The sequence below is a fragment of the Lithobates pipiens genome, unplaced genomic scaffold, assembly GCF_037356315.1.
Source record: "Lithobates pipiens isolate NorthernLeopardFrog02 unplaced genomic scaffold, aLitPip1_a1.2 Scaffold_18, whole genome shotgun sequence".
Taxonomy (NCBI): domain Eukaryota; kingdom Metazoa; phylum Chordata; class Amphibia; order Anura; family Ranidae; genus Lithobates; species Lithobates pipiens.
The window spans coordinates 319,958,584-319,981,671 of NW_027507758.1; the positions used below are offsets into that span (position 1 = coordinate 319,958,584).

The 23,088-nt window shown below is 42.5% G+C and overlaps 1 protein-coding gene across 2 annotated transcripts in view; it reads left to right on the forward strand.

The window, feature by feature from the left end:
* GABRR1 (gamma-aminobutyric acid type A receptor subunit rho1) overlaps nt 1–23,088 on the forward strand; it is a 155,750-nt gene that overhangs the window by 99,910 nt on the left and 32,752 nt on the right. For both annotated transcript variants that reach the window (XM_077487263.1, XM_077487264.1), the window contains one exon: nt 8,211–8,317. In XM_077487263.1, coding sequence (XP_077343389.1) covers nt 8,211–8,317 — 107 coding nt within the window. The remainder of the gene's footprint in view (nt 1–8,210; nt 8,318–23,088) is intronic.

A 23,088-nucleotide genomic window follows, 5' to 3' on the forward strand; every position in this document is an offset into this window, starting at 1 on the left:
CCCCCACCCCCCGGCAGTGGCGTAACTAGAACCTTCAGGGCCCCGATGCAAGAAACCATGAAGGGCCCCCCTGAACCCCAGCCAGGGCCCTTCCCTCCGAGTCCGGCGGTGGAACTCCAGGGCGTGGTCACAGGTATGACCTTTGTGAGCCCTGTAGTTCCACCACTGGTATCAGTAGTTTTTATTTATTTATTTTTTACATTTTTAGGTGCCCCATTGGGGGACTGTCCCTAGGCAGGATGGGGTCCCCGTCCCCAGAAGAGATGAGGTCCTTTTCTCCAGGGCAGATGAAGTTACTGCCCCCAGGTGAGAAGGGGGTCCCTGCCCCCAGGTGAGAAGGGGGTCCCTGTCGCCAGGGGAGGTGGGGTTCCCTGTCCCCATGTGAGAAGGGGTCCCTGTCCCCAGGGGGATATGGAGGGGGTATGTAATAGTGTGTGCTAGCTGACTATGCTGCTGCCGGCCATATGTAGAGGGGGCTGCATGGGCCCCCTGCATCACAGGGCCCAGTTGCGGTCGCGACTGCTGCACCCCCTATAGTTACGCCCCTGCCCCCCGGCCTATTCCTGAGTGAGGGTCTCAAGTGAGGGTGCAGCCTCTCTGTGCCCATCTGCAGCTGTACCTTTGATTACTAAAACAGTGGGTGTGTCATGCAGTCTGTTTGACCATCCATTGTAACAAAGCCCTGCCTCCTCCTCATCCGTGATAGACAGAACACTGATACAGTTTCCCAGCATTGTATCAGTGTTCCATCTATTGCGGACGAGGAGGAGGTGGGGCTTTGTTACAATGGATGGCCGCCGAACAGACGGCATGACACAGCGAGAGACACCCGCTGCTTTAGTTATTAAAGGTACGACTGCAGATGGGCACAGTGAGGCTGTAGATGGGCACAGTGAGGCTGCAAATGGGCACATTGAGGCTGCAGATGGGCACAGCGAGGAGGCAGATGGGCACAGCGAGGCTGCAAATGGACAGAGTGAGGCTGCAGATGGGCACAATGAGGCTGCAGATGGGCACAGTGAGGCTGCAGATGGGCACTGATGATACAAGTGGGCACAGTGAGGCTGCAGATGGGCACAGTGAGGCTGCAAATGGGCACAGTGAGCCTGCAGATGGGCATTGTTTACCCAGTAGCTGCTATTTCACACCCTAGGCTTATACTCGAGTCAATATTTTGCCATTTTTTTGTGATAAAATTTAGGTGCCTTGGCTTATATTCGGGTCAGCCTATACTTGAGTATATACAGTATATAAAATAAAAGCTTACCATTTTAATTGCCCCTGCCAGTGTCACATGGTCTGCCTCATACATATAAACTGATACATTCTGCTGGGCAGCCTGAGCTTGTGAAAACACACTTGCTGGCCGAATCCCCAGGTAAAAATAAGGAAAAAAAGCATGAAAAAGAAAACGAATGCAGCCATCACATTTAAGAATTGGTAAGCTGCAATATAATAAATGTTTGCTTTTGAGTCTAGTATCACATTAGGAATACATTTAAAGATACAATAATAATTACAGAGCTCAGTTAATGTGTCCCCCTGTTACTGCCTTAACTTCATTTTTAAACGAATATTTAAATGCCCACTAGCAATATCTGGCAAGCAAGAGTCGCATACAGTAATTTTATCTGATGTCAGTATGCAGGTCAGCTGAATACATGGACAGAGATTGCAGTAAATATTACTTAGCTAGACCATGTCTGCTTGATGCAATCTTATTTCATCAAATCTAAAATGACACAATTTTCCAAGCCCCTTTAAACTAATAAGTAGTTCAAAGGGCAGTGTTTCGCACAAGCGAGGTCTCTGCAGTTGATAAAATTTCACTTAGTAAAATAAAGCATCAGCTAAGCAGTTTACTGCGCCAGGGGCATCACGTGTCTTCGCTGTTTCCCCGACCATCTCCATTTATTCTTGGAAAGGAGCCAGTTGGCTTTTATTTGGGATATTTTTAATCCAATGCGTAGCTTAACAACCTGTCATGAAAATATATGTGCATGTGGTTTCTTTAGTTTTCATTTAGCAATTTTCACACTGAATTTCACAATGCTGTTTTTCACTTAGGCTATTGTAAATACTGCCATATGCAGATTTTGTGCTTGCGTGACCTTTCTGCAAGCCTTCTGTTTTATTACATTCCTCTACCGTTATACAATGCAAACAGGCTCCAGTGAAATCAATGTGGTGTGGCCCAGCGGTAAGCACTTCTGAGTCATAAAATCGTTTTCACTAACTGTTTTTATGTTGTGCTGGAAAAAGGAGGAAGAAAATATTCATGAAACACTAGTCCAAAAAAATATATATATATTAGAAATGAATACAAGTTATAAAAAAATCTCCATCAATTTTTTTTTTTTAGGAACTGGACTGAGTTGGGAAGGTTAGTAATTAAGGTCTTTCCTATGTTGGAGAGGTTTCCTTCATATTTTATCTGAGGATAGTGTGGGCAAATGTTCAAAGCAGAGACTCAGACATTATTAAAAGCTAATCCCGACCATTGACGGTTCAAGTCTTGGTCAGTTCAGCAGGGATTGTATCAAAGTTGATCCATTGATTGACTTGGGTACAATCAGCATGTCGGATTTTCAGCATGCGATTATTGCCAGTGGCTAGCAATAATCACTGTGTTCTCCCAGCAGGGGCGGCTCACTGCATCCCCCTCCCCTGCCGGGAGAACCCAATAGCTCAGTGGGAGGGATTCCCCCATCAGCACTGACTGTTGATGGGGGAATTGAGAGATTTTCTTTCCTGCAACCACATCATCTATGATGCCTAAGCCCTTGTACACACGGTCGGAGAATCCGTCGGAATGTATCCTATCGGACCGTGTTGTCGGATAATCCGACTGTGTGTGGTATGCATTGGACTGATTCTGTCGGAATATCCGTCGGACCCAATTTTACAACTTGTTGGAAATATTTCCCGACCAACTGGGCCGGTCAGACATACTCCGATCATATGTAGAGAATTTTGATCGGACCAAGTGCCACGCATGCTCAGATCAAATTCCTACATCAAATCTATTGGCTACTAGCCTGAACGTAGTCCCATCGTAACGAAATTACGTCATCACGTTCTGAAAGATCAGATTTTTCGACAACTTTGTCCGACCGCGTGTATGCAACAGTTTCGGACAAGATCCGACGAACAAAATCCGACGGACAAAATCCAATCCAAAATCCAAGTGCCACAGCTAATCACAAAAGTAAACACTGAATACACACTTTCATTCAGTAAAAATGTTTGCTTATAGCAGTGAAATAAAGTGAAAGTGTGTTAAAAAAAAAATCCTGATCAGTTCCCCAGAGTAGTACATTGTTACTATGGTATCAATGTATTGCTCACAGAATGTAAAAATATATATATATTAAAAAAAGAGAGAAAATAAGATTTTTTTAAAGATAAAAAAAATGAAAAAATATATTTTTTGGATTTCTCCATTATCCAAAAAATTACAACTTTCCATCCAGAAATGAGGAATTTAGAACAAGCCTTGACAATTGAATAGTGGCCTGGCGGTCTTTGCACATGCATTTTAGGTTTCCTGCTGTTGGGGATGACTTACCTGGCAAAAGATTTGGGCGACGTTTGTTCTAAAGTTGCATTTTACTATATAGTGGTATCATATCTCTGATTAAGAGAATGTTTTGAAAAAGCTTGAAACATGTTGGATACCCATTGACTGTATAAACCTTGCAGTTAGTGTAAAATGATTGCGGGGGTTGTGAAACCACCAATTGGAAATACTGGGAATGTTCAATAAATAGTGACATACATGTAACTGTGTAAACCCACCTATGTACAATGATTTTATTGCTTTTGTATGTTTTGGATTATACCATGATATCATCTTTTTGGATTCTTTTTTTAAAGAAATAAAAAGCTATATTTAAACGTTTAAATCATTTGAATGGTTGCCTTAAAAAGTTACACCTCAGGAGGTATACAATTGTGTATTATGTATAATCAGGGATGATGGCGACCACACCATCATTCACATAGACTTCTCCTTATCTTTGGCTGTAATTGGGAAGGGGTATGTGTCAGAGGCAGGCTGTTATTGGTTGGGGCCTTGGAGCCGAACAATTTAACCAATGCAGGCAAGCTGTGTGTCTGCACAGTGTCCTATACCTCTGAAAGGTTAGCTAAAGGATGAAAACTGACCATGCTAACACAGATCAGCTTCTGTGTTTTGTTTTATTAGTTTAGAACAAGAAAAAATGGTGAGTAGCAGGATCAACCAGATACTTCAGAAGAAAGTACATGAAAATAATAGAGACTTTGATTTATAAAATACACATACAGTATATGAACACACACATAGAAGGAAAAAAAAACATATCTAGGCTAACATGGACTTTTTTTCATTTCTTTTTTTTTACCATTAATATTTATATATTTTTTGCTTTCATTTGTTATGTTTGTTACTTATTCAGTTCCACAAAAAAATGCACAATTAAAAAATGATTTATTCATTTGCAAATAGCTTTTCATTCTTTTTACCAGAAACTTGGTTTAGTGTAATATTTAACAGGACAAATTATAGAATAAAATGTACATATTTTATTTATAGTAACATAACATATTACACTAATTTAAAACTAACAATGGTCATTTTGAAAATATGAAATTATTTTTGTTTTTTTCACCTCTTTTTGTCTATAGATTACAGTATATAAAATTATGATGGGTTTTGGCCCTCTAACTGGCCAATTACCTTAATTACATGAATTACCAAAAGATAACTCTAATAATATTTCTACATAAAATATATATATATATATATATATATATATATATATATATATATATATAGATATATATATATATATATATAGATATATATATATAGATATATACTTATATATCTATATATATACTATCTTTACATTTTTAGGTCATAGCAGATCAAAAGTCACTCCTTTGATCTGCTTTGAATAAGAGAGAGAAGTTACAATGAAAGCAGTATTAAAGTGATACTAAAATCTCGTTTTTTTTTTCTTTAAAAATAACAAACATGTCAAACTTACCTGCTCTGTGCAGTCGTTTTGCACAGAGCAGTCTGGATCCTCCTCTTCTTGGGTCCCTCTTTGGTGCTCTGGCCCCTCCCTCCTGTCGAGTGCCCCCACAGCAAGCAGCTTGCTATGGGGGCACCTGAGCCGAGCTGCAGCTCCGTCTGTCCATTCAGACATAGAGCCACGGTTTGGCCCCGCCCCTCTCTCTCCTAATTGGCTAACAGGAGCCAATGGCGCAGCTGCTTTGCCTCAGCCAATCAGGAAGGAGAGTCCCGGATGGCCAAGGCACATCGCTGGATAGAGATGGGGCTCAGGTAAGTGTTAGGGGAGCTGAGGGGGGCTGCTGCACACTGAAGGTTTTTTATTTATAGCAGTTGTATACCGCTGGAAGTTTTTTTTTTCTTGTTTTCCTTCCCGAAAGGCAAAGGCATAATGTGCGATTCCTAAACTCGACATTCTGTTCTTATTGCATTCCTGAATTCTGCATTCTGTGTACAGCACATTCCGGAACTCTGCATTCTGTATGCAACACTTTCTCAAAATCTACATTCTTTACATAACACACTCCTGAAACTTCTGAACTCTGTACTTTGTGTGTAAGACACTCCTGAACTCAGCACTCTGTACATAGCACACTCCTGAACCATGCATTCTGTACATAGCACACTCCTGAACCCTGCATTCTTTATATAGCGCACTCCTGAATGTTGCACTTTGTGCGTAGCACACTCCTGAACCCTGCATTCTGTACATAGCACACTCCTGAACCTTGCACTTTGTGTGTAATGCACTGCTAAACTCTGCACTTTGGAGCACACTCTTGAACCCTACACCCTGTACATTGTGCCTCCTGAACCCTACACTCTGTATGTAGTGTACTTCCTGAACCCTGCACTCTCTATATAGTCTATTCCTGAACCAAGCACTCTGTATATAGTGCACTTCTGAATACTGTACTCTGTATGTAGCATACTTCTGAATAGTACACTCTGTAAGACGTGCACTTCTGAACCCTGCACTCTGTAAGCAGTGCACTTCTATACTCTGCACTCTGGGTAGTCACCATTATATAGTGCTGACGTTTTCATTCTATATGTTATGTTGCATGTTGCACAATGCAGGGGGCACACAGATTGCTATACTGCTGGTGGTTTATTTTTGCACAATGTTGGGGATTAATTAATGTGCTGGAGGTTACTTTCTGTGCTGTGCTTGGGATTTATTATTGTGTTGTGCTGGGGGTTTATTATTGTGTTTTGCTGGGGGTTTGTTACTGTGTTGTGCTAGAGGTTTATTATTGTGTTGTATGGGGGGGTTTATTACTGTGCCGTGCTGGAGTTTAATTGTTGTGCAATGTTGGGGGTTAATTATTTTGCAAAATTGGGTGTTAAACTGTTTGATGAGGTCCAAAAATTTCTGCTATAGTTCCTGCTGATATAGAACACTAAGCTCCCCAGTGCATGCCATTCATAAAAATATGCTGTATAATAGCTTACTTCAGAGCGCTGTTTGGTGCTCAGCTGACTGCCCACTGGTCTCCTCTCCCTATGAGATGCTGCAGGGGGAGGTGCTGGGAAACCCCCGCTGACGTCAGCCAAGACAAGGAGAGGAAGAGACCAGCACCGAAAGGCGCTCTGAAGTAAGCTACTATACAGCTATATCAGCGGGAACTATAGCAAAAAATGGTGTTGTGCTGTGCTGGGGGTTATTTGCTGTGGTATGGTGGGTATTAATTATTGTGCAATGTTGGGGGTATATTACTGTATTGTGCTGTAGGTTCATTACTGTATTGTGCTTTGGGATAAGTATTGAACCATGCCCTGCTTAATTACTGTGCTGTGCTGCAGGTTAATTACTGTGCCTTGCTGAGAGTTACGTATTGAACCATGCCCTGGTTAATTACTGTGCTGCTCTGAGGGTTAATTACTGTATCCTACCATGGGTTAATCATTGTTGTGTGCTTGGCATTAATTATTTTGTTGTGCTGTGGGTTAGTGCTGAACTTGACACAAGCTGAGGGGTTATCACTTCTGGCCCCATATTGGCTTATTTTATTCCCATAGTCTCTTCAGTTCACCCCAGGTCATATTTGGTCTATACAAAGGGAAAAAGTGTCACACTACAAGCCATAGACCATGAAGAAATATGCACTTGCTGACCAAACCCACTTGCACATCACATCCATATTTGGCCACGCCCACAAGTACATGGTGGGAGGCTTACTTTGTGCACGGCCTTAAAACCTCCATTCAGACCTAAAGAACCAGAACAGCAACCCAAAAAAAATTCTGGAGCCACCCCTGCAGAAGAGCTGCAGCTGTAGGGATAGAGCAGGGTCTGGGTACTACATGTGCCCAAAGTATTTAGATGAAAGCAGACTTTCTCCTGACCGTCAAAAGAAAAGTAAGACTTCCATGCTAAGGTTGTGTAAAGACTTGTGTAAAAATATATATTTACTCTTCCTTACATACGTTTCAATAATTTTCACACTTTTCTTCTGTCCAGAACTCTCCTACCAGTGGCCATTTTAATATTGGGCCGAGGATTCAATTGCCTCTTGCTACTTCCCTGTGCCCATGTGACACTCAACATCAAATGAGTAACTGCTGTAAATACACAAGGTTACCCAGGAAGGCACCTGTGAGATAGCCTTCCCAAGATACATCTGTGAGTCCCTGGCTTACATCATCAGTGCCTCCAGAGACCAAGAAATACATTATAGTTAAAAATAAGAGACAGCCAAATACTCTATTTTCACAATACAAACGAAGATAGATTGATATCAGCGTATAGAGCTGCATGCAACATTGATCTTTCCATGGGGGGACTATGTTTTTTGGGCATACATAGTGTCTATAACTGGTTGAAGCTTCTTTCCGCACACCTTTAAAATGATAATGACAATGATCTGGTTAGGAGAATAGAGCTTTACTTGTCGACTGAATAAGGGACTGCACAATATCAATATGCAATATTTGATATTTACCTAAAAAAATTGAAATGTTATTGTTTTCAGTCTTGACCCTAATAAACAAAGAAACTATACTGTATACAAAAACAGCTATACGTTCTATTAACATGGTTTTGTTTTGTTTTGCTCAGAACTTTTTTTATTTAAAACAACATAACAGGAAAATTCTTATTAAGACTTGATCTCTTATTTATGTGATTCTTTTTTGTGTTTTTATACAGTCCAGTTTTTAAAAGAAGTCCAGATATCACAAAATCGCCTTTAACAAAATCCGAACAGCTTCTCCGAATAGATGACCATGATTTCACCATGAGACCTGGTTTTGGAGGTATGTCAGTATTGGGCAAATTTCCTCTCAACATTTTGTTTTGAATTACAGTATAAAAAAACACAAATGCACATTTCAGGAGTAGTAGAACTTAGAAAACATTTGTGACGCATAGAAATATTAAGGCAGGTTACCCAATCAAGTGTGTACTTTACAATTACATACTGAGAAAATACCCAGTCTGATTAACTGCTTCAGCCCTGGAAGGATTTACCCCCTTCCTGACCAGAGCACTTTTTGCACTTTAACTAACAAATGCACGGTCGTGCGACGTTGCACCCAAACAAAATTGATGTCCTTTTTTTCCCATAAATAGAGCTTTCTTTCGGTGGTATTTTATCACTTCTGCAGTTTTTATTTTTTGCGCTATAAACAAAAAAACGACAATTTTGAAAAAAAGTATAGCGATACCCTCACTTAAGAGGGCCGCAAGTTTGGTTTGGGTCCTGAGCACAGCTCCACCAACCCCCCGGCAATCTGCAGTACCCACTTTGGCACAGTTAGTATCTAGCAATACACATTAAATCACTTATACTCTAAATATGTGTGTGTGCATGGGTGGATAACTCAAGCTCATAGACAATCCTTGAAAGTATATAACTGACTTTACTTATTGTTTTTATAAAAGGAATAACATGAATCAAACATTTGGATTGCAACACATAAACAGGTCCCTGCAGTAACCAGTGATAAAGATAAACAGAGTAGTCAGCATAATAAAGTATTTCTATGCAACTCTAGTGCTGCCCTTTTTCAGCTACTTCCCTGCATGGGTAAACTAACACCCAGCACTCTCTACCTATGCAGTCAGGCCTGACTGATCTAAATGGAAGTCCAGTAAAACAATATTCGCTAGCAATCTTTCGGTGGTGCACTTGAAGAACAACTTTGTAATCCAAACGAATAATAAAGATAAAGCATCTGTCTTTAAACAGCTCTCACCACCCGGACAAGTCCAAGTCCGGTTTCTCTGCCTTTTCGTCTAGGAACAGGAATCCACGACCTCCGAGTCTTCAATCCTTCTGGTGTACTGCAGCAAAGATGAGAAAATGTCTCTCAGGTGCAACTAAGCTGGCAGAGAGCTCTTTGGAAAAGAGCACAAGGCCCAGGCTTCAGGCCTTGTGCTTTCAGCAGTTCAGCACAGACCTCCTCTTGCTAGGAGAGAGGGGGGTGTCCAAAGAGAGCGAACTAGGCCTCTCCCCCTCCTTATATTTCCTCCTCCATAAGTCTCTGGGGCATAACTCAAAGCATCCTGGGAACCAGCGGGGTTCTGGGAACAGTAGTTTTATAGTTCTTAAAGAGACCCCGCTACAAAAGCAATATTTTTTACCTTTTGCTATAATAAATATCCCCAAAATATATATAAAAAAAAGTCTTTCTCAGTTTAGGCCGATATGTATTTTTCAACATATTTTTGTAAAAAAAAATCGCAATAAGCATATAATGATTGGTTTGCGCAAAAGTTATAGCGTCTACAAAATAGGGGATAGATTTATGGCATTTTTATTATTAATTTTTTTTTATTATTAATGGCTTCAATCTGCAATTTTTATCATGACTGCGACATTATGGTGGGCACATCTGACACTTTTGACACTATTTTGGGGCCACTGTCATTTATACAGTGATCATCACTTTAAAAATGCACTGATTCCTGTGTAAATGACACTGGCAGGGAAGGAGTTAAACACTAGGGGTAATCAAGGGGTTAAGTGTGTCCTAGGGAGTGATTCTAACCATGGGGGGAATTGCCTCACTACAACATGACATGAGATCACTGCTCCCGATGACAGGGAGCAGTGGATCTCTGTCATGTTGCTAGGCAGAACAGGGAAATGCCTTGCTTACATAAGTATCTCCCTGTTCTGACATGATCACGGATCCCCGGCGGACTTCGAGTCTGTGGGACCCGCGGAGTACGCGGTGAGCTCGTGCGCAGCCACAATTCAGCAATTTAAAGGGGACATACCTGTAAGCAGCGGTGGTAATCATAAACTGAGAACTCCACCGTATTTATAGCCCAGGTCCACCACCACGTGGAGATATAAGTTCAGCTCTTTCCTCCTGCTGGGGCTGGCTGAGCACAGGACATCCCTTACCATCCCAAAGGTCAAAGCAAACTTTTTAATAGTTTGCGGTTGAGCCTAGGGTCTTTGGCCTTGAGGACCACTGATACGTCCCCTCAGGCTTATGATTTATTCTCTGCCAGATTGTGAACCGAAATGAGGAGGGAAGCTAGGTTGACGTTCTTGCCATCCAAAATGTCCTTCCTGATGCTGGCTGGAACCCGGTGGGCTGGGAAGATAGTAGAACTCCTCCCTGTCATACCTGTCAGAGAGTGGGTGTCGAGACCAGGACTGCGACTGAGTCAGGGATGGCCACGGCCGGGCATCTTTCCAAGACTGTCACTCTGGCTTGGACGTCAGTGACTGTGGTGGACAATGATGACACCATGGTGTGAAGCTAAGAAATGGCCAAGGATATGGACTAAAGAGATGCCTGCTGGGTGCTGGGCCCATCTATCACTGGTGGTGGGAAGAGGAGCCTGAAGAGCTTGGCTTTCCTGGCTGTAGCGGGGAAGGGCAAACCCCTGGGCCTTAGTTCCACTGTTTACTTGGGGATGGTCCATCCCCTATGGGACTGCACATTGCTGCTCTCTGAAACCGGAGAGGGGCAGATGTGAGGTCTTCACTGCTGGCCTGTGACATGGCTCTGGCTGACTTGTGCCCTAGTGGCGAAGTCCTGGTTTTTGAGGTCGAAATCTTAGTCGATCGGAAACCTGTAGTGGGGGCGACATGAAAGTCCAGTATTTTTTTTTCTTTCTTTTTTTTATGTAGCACCCACCACTTTAGGTGGGTGCTATTAGTTTAGAAGTTAGGTTAAATTGCAAGTGCCTTACTGTATTTTGTACAGGCCTGGAGGTTTGTTTGGGTTAGGGAAGAGTAATAGGTTAGAGGGGGGTGTGACCACCAGCTCATCACCCTGGAAAACACTCCCTTGTTCTCCAGAGGAATCTTCTGGAAAAGAGGCGGCTCAGGCTCTGATGGACAGGCAGTGTGTATGAGCTCTTGTCCAATTGTTAATTTGCTTGGTCAGAGGCGGGGCCCATACATATACACTGGGGTCACATGTTCCCTGGGGAGTTGGAAATGGGAAGAGAACTAAACCACACAGGCATAAAGATGTGACGTTAAGGCCTAAGGCTGGAAGGCCTGGAAGTTCAGAGATTCCAGTGCTGGAAAGCCACACAGATCTTCGCTGGAAGGTAATGGAGGTTCAAAGACTCCAAAGCTGGAAGGTTTCCACCATGTTCAGAAGCAAGAAGTAGCTGCAAACCGACCGGAGTGAACCAGGGTTCGCCTGGACCTTTCCTGAGCTGGCCTGGGAGGAAAAGGGCAGGAGAAGGCAGGTGAGGCCTCGGACTGCTAGCGTTTCAATACCACATGCTTTTTAGAGGGGCATGCGTGTCAGCTCACTAAGGAGAGGGACTATTCACTCACACAAATTCTAATCCAGAGGCAACTCCTATTCTGTGCATCACTGATGTGATAGTAGCTGCCAGAATCTGGACTAAAGCTGAAGTTTGTACATCTCAATCCAGAGGCAATGTATATTTGTGCATCACTGAGGAGATAGTACCCGCCGGAATCTGGAATAAAGTTAAAGTTTTGAACTGTTCTACATGTGTCTGTGCTTTACTACGACGAGGGGGGGTTGGAAGAAGCAGGGCTTAATCTAGCCATACTGTATGAACTACTAGCAACTCCCAAGGGATTAATGCGCTTCATTTATGTGTCTTGTTTATGTACACATTATTTTATTTATTTTTTTATCTGGGGGAATAACACCCAACCTGGTACAGGATGGAACTACCTGAACTCGACTGACCTAGAGGAGAAATTGCAGACGGACAAGTGGCTCAATTACATGCCATATGGAGGTGAATGAGTGGCTGGGTTGTGTGACTTTGAGATGCGTTTATGTTGACTGCAAGGGAAACCTTGTCGGGAAGGGAACGATGGTTAAACCAACAAATTGAAACCATGAATGGAATTTGAAGGAAAACGACTTTGAGAACAGTTGGTCTGAAGCTATGCGATGTGACATGTTGCGACTGGATTTGAACTGGATCATACAGCAATCTGAATTAAAAGTGAATCGTTGACTCACTGAGGCGACCGACATCGAACAACTGTAGAGCGTATGAGACGGAATGAAAGAAATGAAAAATGCACGAATGAACCGACACAAAGCAACTGCTAAAGAGAACATGACAGACAATATACAAAATAAGACCACTGAATGATTGAAGTGATGGTGACACAAATCAGGGTGCCGTAACTGTGACTGACAATGAACCGAACTGTGTAATATGGGATGAAGTGGAGACAAAAGGAAATTACAGAAAGAAGCAGAAACTAAATGGAATGCTACTAAAGCGACTGAATTTGGATCAGAGTGTGGGGTATATGAAAAGCAATGATCGAAATTATTGCCATGACAGAGGCACGAATCGTTGTGGCAAAATTGCAGCTGACAGCGAACCGGACTGGAGAGCATGGAAATTAAATTAAATGGTACTACTAAAGGAGCTAACAGGAATCAGTGTGTCGCTACTGTGACTGAATGCGAATCAGAGTGTAGAGTATATGAAGTGAGTGAAATGATTTGCCATGACAGAGGCACGAATCGGTGTGTCGTGATAGCGACTGACAGAGAACCTGTCTGTGGAACATGGAATGTAGAGCATGGAATGGAATGAGATGGCTAAACCGAGCCGACATGAATCGTGCATTGCTGAAGTGACTTGATAAGAACCGAGGTGAAAGGTATGCAAAATAATAATGGCTGCCATGACAGAGACACGAATCAGTGTGCCGCGATTGCGACTGACAGCGATTGCGGAGAATGGCTTGAGATGACATGATAAACTAGCTGGGATGAATCGGTGAGTCGCTGATGCGACTGGATTCGGAGCCAAATATAGAATAGCATGCAAACTAGAATAAATTAGGTGATAGAAAGTAGGTTTTTTTTTTGTGAAAATGGGCCTACTATGTGGTGTACAACAACAGAGTACAAGAATGTACGAATGAAACCAATGAAAAACGGCTCGGTGTTTGTGCTCACAAACTGAGCCACGAAATTGTGGTTTTGCATGAGTCTGAATAAGGCTGCATACGGAGACTTGACAAATGACTCGTAAGTTCCGTAGCAGGGTTTCGGCAAACAATGATCCGTGAAATGAAGAAATTATATACGAATCCTACCTGCGACAGGTGAGCAAGACTCGATCTACGAAAAACCACGAATGGAGAACCAATGGAAGTTCGGACACGCAACTCACAAACACAGAATGTGTTGGAAGAGTCGGCCTAGTGATGTAACGTATCGTGCACAGGAACCGACAAAGACCACAGATGAGTGGGCTGCTTACATACCCCCCGGACTCCTCCCATAAATTCAGGCCACCATACTGGCCTTCTTATATATATATATATATATATATATATATATATATATATATATATATATATATATATATATACTGTGTATGACAGTTGCTTCTCTTCCTCCTCCCCTCCACGGCTTCCAGCTGCTTTATTGAAATCTATACAGAGGGGATCGGTGCTTGTAACTCCCCCCACCCACCGCCGCACCGATCACCCCCTGACTGTCCCTGTATATTTTTCCAGTCCCCCTCTGTGTAATCTTCCAGGCTCCTCTGTTCCGGTCTCTCACTCTGGCCCCCGCTCCGATCCCCCCCTCCGTGTCCTCTGTTCGGGTCCCCCCTCCGTGTCCTGCGCTCCAATCCCCCCTCCGTGTCCTCCGCTCCGGTCCTCTAGTCCCCCTCCTTGTCCTCCGCTCCAGTCCGCGTCTTCTGCTCCGGTCCCCCCTCCATGTCCTCTGCTCCGGTCCCCCGCTCTATTCAGCCCTGTGTCAATATTTCAGGATGGAGAGTGGAGGAAGGAGCCAGTAAATCTGTTGGCTCCTTCCTATTCCAAATGAACAGAGTCAGTGATCACTGACCTGACTGTCCCTGTATACTCCTCCAGTCCCCCTCTGTGTCCTCTTCCAGGCTTCTCCAGTTTTTTGCTCCGGTCCCCCCTCCGTGTCCTCCGCTCAGGTCCCCCCTCCGTGTCCTCCGCTCAGGTCCCCCCTCCGTGTCCTCCGCTCAGGTCCCCCCTCCGTGTCCTCCGCTCAGGTCCCCCCTCCGTGTCCTCCGCCCAAGTCCCCCCTACATGTCCCCCGCTCTGGTCCCCCCTCCATGTCCTGCTCTCCGGTACCCCCTCCGTGTCCTCCATTCCGGTCCTCTACTGCGGTCCCCGCTCTGTGTCCTCCGCTCTGGTCCTCCCTCTGTGTCCTTCGCTCCGGTCCCCCCTCCGTGTCCTCTGCTCTGGTCCACTGCTCCTGTCACCCCCGTGTCAATCTTTTCAGCACAGTGGTGTGGTGGTTAGCACTTTCACCTAGCAGCAATAGGGTCGCTGGTTCAAATCCTGACCATGACACCATCTGCCTGGAGTTTTCATGTTCTCCCTGTGCCTGCGTGGGTTTCCTCCGGGTACTCCGGTTTCCCCCCACACTCCAAAGACATGCTGGTAGGTTAATTAGACCTTGTCTAAAAAAAAAAAAAAAACATTGGCCTTAATATGTGTATCTGTATGTCAATGTTGTATGTGTTTGTAAGCGTGTCAGGACCTTATGGGGTAAAGGACCACACAAAGCCGCATATGGACTATGGTGGCAAGAATATATATATATATATTCATAACTGAGAATTGTAAACTGTCTTCTGTCCATTCATTTCCAGTGCAGCTGAAGCTGCTGAGAAAGGGACAGGGGAGTCTGTCCCCAGTCCCTTTCTGTGTCTCAAAAGGGAGATGTCATCATGGGTCTGTTAAGACCCCTGATATCTCACCAAAGCCCCCCCACAGGGCTGATAAAAAAATAAATAAAAATAAAGAATTGTAAAAGGTTACATTGTAACAATAATTAAAAAATAAAATTAAAAACACACTGACACTGTTATTGATACACTGATAATGAACTGTAGGAGCCCCAGTCTGCTATGTGAAAAAGCTGCACTAAACTAAAGGGACCATATACACCAATAGTTTATATTTGCAGTCTCCTGCATCTCAACGCTTCAAAGGCATTCCAAATATAACAACTTAATAGCTATATTCTTTTCTTGTAACATTTGGGATTAGAAATTGTAATTCATCTTCCTTTCTCAGCAGCCAGATGGTAAAATAATTCCAGACTGGGGTTTTCTGGGCAAGCAAGATGTATAGAGCTGTGTAATCCATGCACATCAATAGAAAAATAACTTGCATCTTCATGAGAAACACATCTTGTAAATGCAATATATCTAAATAACTATGCAGCTAATACTCATTGAAGACAATAAAAATATTTCAGTCTTAACCACTTGATTACTGGGCACTTAAACCCCCCCTTCTGCCCAGACCAATCTTTAGCTTTCAGCACTGTGACATTTTGAATGACAATTACGCGGTCATGCAACACTGTACTCAAATGAAATTTTTATCATTTTTTTCACACAAATGGAGCTTTCTTTTGGTGGTATTTAATCACCTCTTGGGTTTTTATTTTTTGCTAAACAAACAAAAAAGGCATAAATAAAAAAAAAAAACACATTTCATAGTTTGTTATAAAATTTTGCAAACATGTAATTTTTCTCCTTCATTGATATTCGCTGATCAGGCTGCACTGATGGGCACTGATAGGCTGCACTGTTGGGCACTGATGGGCTGCACTGATAAGCACAGATAAGGCGACACTGATGAGGCAGCACTGATGGACCCTGATAGGTGTCACTGATGGGCACTGATAGATGGCACTGATGGGCACTGATAGATGGCACTAAAGGGCACTGGTAGGGAGCACTGATGGGCACTAGTAGGTGGCATTCATAGGCAGCACTGGTGATGAGGCACTGATTGGTGACATTTATAGGTGGCACTGTGGGCACTGATAGGTGACACTGTGCACACTGATGGGTCGCACTCTGGGCACTGGTAGGTGGCGCTGGTGGGCATTGGTAGGCAGCACTGTTGTGCACTGGTTATGCACTGGTAGGTGGCACAGGTGGGCACAGATGACTCTGCAGAGCCTTTCCACAATCGGGACTGATGTCCCTCTTACAGCCACCGTTGATCGCCTTTTTTTTTCTCCCCACTTACTCCAATATGTGATCAGCCAAGTCTCATAGACTCACTAATCACAGAGCGCGCCGCATATGCCCTGCAGGGGGCACACAGGCCGCTCTGGCATTGGAGGACATCTATTGACGCCCTCCCGGCAAAGTAGGTCCACGCTGTAGCCGTCCTTTGGTTATAGCGTGGACGGGAAGAGTCTTCAGACAGGCTTTATTAAGGATCTCTGAAGGCCAGTCAAAGCCCCAGTCACTAAATAAAATGTTTAGCTTACATTCCTGTTTACACCTTGCTTTTGCTTTGCTTCAAAAATTATACCCCATGTCGCTTTAGTGGTGCTTCAAAGCATCTTCAAAACCTCAATAGGCATCAATGGCAAAGCTCGCTTGAAGCACCTGCAGCTTTTGAGAGGCTTTAATTCAGCTTTAGCTTTGCTTTGTTTTGGAGAAATTGCAAGTATGAGATATCCACCCACACAGGGCATCTGCCAAGCTTCAACAAAGTTTCAAAAGAACATCACCGAAGTGTCGCTAAAGCTTCACTGAAGCATCACAAAAGCTTAATCGAAGCACCACCGAAGCTTCATCGAAAGACCACCGGAGCCTCAAAATCACATCATAAAAGCATGTTGAAGTGGGTGTTCTTTTAATGTGTGTTGAAGCTGAAGCAAGTGTAAATGAGCCCTTAATGGTACAATTCCCATGGGAAAAAATCTGCAAAAAATGTTGCCTTTTATTTCTTCAACACACATGCTAAATATGTGCATTTTAGGCCTGTAAATTACTTAAAACCAACATAACATAATATATTTTCTGAAAGCAGAGAACCTCCTATAGAATAAAATGATGGCGGTTGCAAATTTTTATGCTGCATGATATTTGCGTAACTGGTTTTCAAATCAAAATTTTTAGTAAGAAATATAACAAAACTAATTTTAGCATACATAAACAAAATATCTTTTTTTTTTTTCACAATTAAAGATGAGGTTATATCAAGTAAATGAATTCCAAATATGTCTTAAAATGATACATGTCTGTGAAAAAGCAAAAAAAATACAGTACTCATATAGGCAATGCTTTAAAAAAAAGCCTTATACTGTAGCTAATGAGTTTAGATTTAATAATATGTAATTACTCTACAATTATTCCTCTCATTCCAAGGTTTTTAGGGATACCAAATATGTATTATGCAATTGTCATTTATGTCAAATGCCTGTCTATAGGGTGTGAATGTTTATATATGTGCACTGGAATGGGGTTGTGGGTGATTTAATTGGTTATATGGCATGTATTTTATTCAGCTTTTTTCATTATTATGAATTTTATTCTAACAATTTTCATAATCACAAGGGGGCTGATGAGCTTCAATGTGATAGCATAGTGTGTAGATAATAGGCAGTGAAGTGGTTAGCATTTCAAGAAGAACCTCGGCCCTCCAGCTGTTTTGAAACTGAAAGTCCCATGAGACATTGCAAGACCCTAAGAGCCAGTTCACACAGGGGCAACACGACTTCCAACGTGACTTTTGGAAGCAACTTGGACACTACTTGTCAACACGACTTGGGGCGACTTACAACATGACTTTAAGTCGCCCCAGGCCAGGCGACTTTGGCCGTGGCCAATCAGAGAATGAGCTCTCAAGGGGGAACTCCCTACCCATTCACCTGGGGAAAAAATGTCAATAAAAAACACAAGTTTTAAAAGTAATTTATTAAGCAGCTCCGAGGGGTCTTCTTCCGACATTGGGGGGTCTTCTGACGACTTCTCTGCTCTGTTCGGCCTCTTCTCCCGCTCTTCGGCGTCTTATCCCAGGCTCCTCCGCTGTCTTCTTGCAGCTCTTTTACTATCTGCAAGACTCTTTACTTTTAAAACTTGTGTTGTGTTTTTTTTATTGACATTTTTTCCCCAGGTGAATGGGTAGGGGTACGATGTACCCCTTACTCATTCACATAGAGTGGGGGGCCGGGATCTGGGGGCCCCTTTATTAAAGGGGGCTCCCGGATTCCGATAAGCCCCCCTGCCCGCAGACCCCAACAACCAACGGCCAGGGTTGTTGGGAAGAGGCCCTTGTCCTCATCAACATGGGGACAAGGTGCTTTGGGGTGGGGGGCTGCGGGGCTCCCCCCTTCCCCAAAGCACCACTCCCCCCATGTTGAGGGCACACGGCCTGGTAAAGTCCAGGAGGGGGGAGGGCCCGCTCGTCCCCACTCCCTTCCTGACCGGCCAGGCTTCGTGCTCGGATAAGGGTCTGGTATGGATCTGGGGGGACCCCACGCCGTTTTTTCAGCGTAGGGGGTTCCCCTTAACATCCATACCAGACCTAAGGGCCTGGTATGTTCCCGGAGGGGGAACCCACGCCGGATTTTTTAAATAAATTTGGCGTGGAGTTCCCTCTCGAGAGCTGATAATTCTGTGAGAGTCGCCTCAATATGGATGGAGATCCGACTTGGAGGCGACTTCCATTGAAATCAATGGTTACCAGTCGCCTAGAAGTCGGATACAAGTAGTACAGGAACCTTTTCTGAAGTCGGAGCGACTTCAGTAGAGTGCATTAAGACGGCTCTCATTCACTTACATTGATTTTTACATGTAGCACGACTTGAGGCGACTAGGGGTGACCTGAAGTCAGATCTGAATCGCCCCTGTGTGAACCGGCTCTGACAATCACAGGCATGACTCCTAGAGGCTGAGGCATGATGGGATTTGTAGTTTCACCACAGCTGGAGGGCCAAGGTTGCCTACTCCTGACTTAAACCCTTTTTATGCTGACAGCTGCATTGAACTGAACCTGTCTGTGCTACCTAGTGTCAGATATTGCAGATCATTTTTTTTTAACATTGTTCCCATTTTATATAACATTCTAACAGCAATCTGCAAGCTGGAAATACAAATTGCCACTGGTGTGTTGTGGTGCAATCTGTGTGGTATTAAGGAGCAGAATAGGGATGAGCTGCGGGTTATGACCCATGTTTGGTCCAAATTTTGCAACCTCTGGCTGCATTGGGAAGTGAAACATTTAGCAGCGGTGTTACAACTTCCCATAATTCCTGGTAAGTCCATTCAGGTGTCAGCTGTTGATTAAAAAAAGAAAAAAAAGAAACAACGATTAAAAAAAAATGCTGCAAGTAATATCCATACCTATTGAATAGACCCCATATACAAAGCCCACAAGACTTGGGGGACGTATGTCTCACTAAGTCCAAGTCCTCTGGTAAGCCTCCCCCATTTTCACGGTGGTGGCGGTGTTGCACGTTAGAAGAGCACGTATTGTTTCTGAAAGTAGCTTTTGTGAAAACTGACCTATCTACAAATTCACCATTGGACATTATAGTTTTGGGACTTATTTGGCACAAGCACTTTTTTCTGAATATTATTTGTTAACGATTATTTTTCACATATTTTTTTCACTTATATTTTTTCACTTATATGTATATTTCAATGTTTAGTCAATTTTCCAAATATGGTTTTGGTTCCTATGTTTAATTAACATTAGGAATAGGTTTTTCTTACTGGAATGATTTATATGGTGATTCGTATATTTTTATTTCTTTGTTATTATCATAGCGCTTCACATTTATTTTTCTTTCGTTATTCACGCTTTCTTGTCTAGAAACTGTGTCGGTGGCTTGATAAAGTTTATCGTCATAGCGCAGTATATATTGAACCACAACAAATGTACCTTTGTCACGTAGGAAACCATAAAACATTGAAATGCCTTTAAAGCCTTGTACACACGATCGGATTGTTGGCCAACAAAACCGTTGACTTTTGTCCGAAGGGCATTGGCCCAAACTTGTCTTGCATACACATGGCACACAATTGTTTGCCAACAATCAAGTAGTAACGTACTACATGGTTTTTCAGCTCTTTAGTAGCACCCTTTGGGCTCCTTCTGCTAATTAACGTGTTAGTAGAAGTAGAAAAAATTCAAAATTGGTATGTGTTGATTCGCGCTTTTCATTTTGCGCTTTTCATTTTGCGCTTTTCATTTCATGCTTTTTAGTTCGTTTCTGAATGGCTGTTCGTCAACCAGACATGTTGCGGAATCGGAGGAGATAACGTGTTATTTATTATTGGCCTTGGAGTTATATCTTTGACATTATTTTTTTGGTTGAATAATGATTTTATTTGGTATATTTTCTATATTTTTGGATGCATAGAATGCATTTTTTGGTTAAGTTCTATTGGCATGACATAGTATGTCTAATTTTATTTGATTTCTTTTTTTAATGCACAATAAAAAATTTGTGTAGAATTTACTTGCCTATGTGTTTTACTTAAAATCACAGTTTAGGAGTAGGCAGTAATATTTTAAAAAAATACAATGTAAAATTGACAAGGGACGCCAACATAATTGTATCTTTGACCTTAAAAACTATGGGATAATGGTGTTGTGGTAACTTGCCCCAAAAAATTTATAATAATAATGATATCACTAGAAAAAAAAAGCCTTTGAAAATTTGTTTGCAATAACTCCATCAGTATCACCAGCAAAGCAGCTTCATTATTATCCCATTAAAGAAGAAGAGAATGTGCGCTGCATTTGGAGATTTCATAATTTGCCACGTCGCGAATGTTAATTCTCCATTACGAACGCTAGTTTACAAGACCGACCACTTCTGGCTCGTCCTTGCTTTCGAGCATGCATGTTTGTACTTTGGACTTTTGCCCAAAGGTCTTGTGTACACACGCTCGGAAAATCTGACAACAGACATTTGTCAGCAGAAAATTTTAAAACCTACTATCCAACATTTTTCTGTGGAAAATCCAACAACAATTGTCCGATGGAGCATAAACACGGTCAGATTTTCCGCCAACAGCCCGTCATCGAACATTTCCTGTTGGAAAAATCTGATCGTGTGTACACAGCTTAAGTGGCTTAAGTGTTGACAAGGCAGAGGATAGAAAGGACCACATTTTCCCAGGTTAATGTACAGTATCTCACAAAAGTGAGTACACCACTTGGGGGCATACTCACTTGCCAGCGGTTTAGACATTAATGGCTGTGGGTTGAGTTATTTTGAGGGGACATCAAGTTTACACTGTTATAAAAGCTGTACACTCACTACTTTACAATGCAACAAAGTGTAATTTCTTCAGTGTTGTCACATGAAAAGATATAATAAAATATTTACAAAAATGTGAGGGGTGTACTCACTTTTGTGAGATACTGTATAACCCGGGTGGGGTTTTTCCACAGGTTAGAGGTTATTTTCCTGTAAGAAAATAAGCCTTGTGGGGGTAAGTTGTATTTCACTTGTAGTGTTGGATAGGGGAGGAGTTTATCTTTCATAAACACAATGGACAGTGGTTTGTGTTTAATGGAGGACTAGTTTTGGAATTGGAAGATTTTCTATTTTTTGTAGGAATACTCATGTCTAGTGTCCTTTTATTGATTTTGAAGATAAAAAATTTCCATGCCCTCAGGGTTGCTGTAATTGTTGGATGGTTAATGTTGCAATTAATATGTGATATTCCACTCGCCTGAAGTAGTGTACCCAGATCCCCGCTAGGTATGAAAGATTGTTCTATGTGTTTCCATTGTTTACCCAGTGTGGGGGTAAACCAATGGCGAGTTTGGTCTAATAAGACTGCTATGTAGTAGTCTTTCACATCTGGTAGCCCCATGTCCCCTGCTTTTTTGAGTCTGCTAGTTACTACACGAGGGCATCTTGGTTTTTTGTGTGACCAGATAAAGGAGCGCAGTATTTGTTGCAGTGAGGTAAAGAAGGAGTCAATCAGTATGGCTCTGTACAGGTATAAAAGTTTGGGGAGCGTTATTATTTTGAATGCACCCACCCTACCTACCAATGAGAGATGTTGTTGATTCATTTGTTGTAGGTCTTGCTTACAAGTGTTCAGAAATGGGGTGAAGTTGCATGAGAATAACGTATTTGATGGTGTCGATAGAGATATGCCTACCCACTGGTATGGTATTTTGGATTGTTTTTTATGGAGTTCTGTACACCCACACTTAAAACATTTGACTTTATAAAAGGAGCAGGCATTGAATATGTCAAGTATATAGCTTACTGCTGGTAAGGAAGAAGCTGGTTCAGTTAATGTAAGGATGATATCAAAAAAGGGAGATTTTGTGGTTCTGATTTGCTACTTGTATGCCAGGAATATGTGTGTTACTATGTATTGTTTGAGCCAATGGTTCCATCATCAATGTACATATTAACGGGGAGAGAGGGCATCCCTGTCTTGTACCATTGAAAATGTTAAAGGGATCTGAGAGGATACCATCTGTAAATACATGGGTTGAGTGTTGAGAGTATAACGCCAATATGGCTGTAAAAATGTTACCTTGGAATCCAAATTTCATAAGAGTTTGTGTTAGCCCCAGTGTATCCTTGGAAGAAGCAAAAAATTTAAATAAGAAGAGAACATAAGATAACTGCAGAGTGTTCAACAGATATTTTGCATAGGAAAGAACCAGAGCAGAACAATAAGAAATGTCGCAGAACTCTGCCTGAGTGGTCAATACCGCATCAATTAATTGGGGTAGTTACCAATCAAATTGATCTTAAAGCGGAGGTCCACCCTAAAGTGGACCTTCCGCTCATCGGAACCCTCCCCCCCTCCGGCG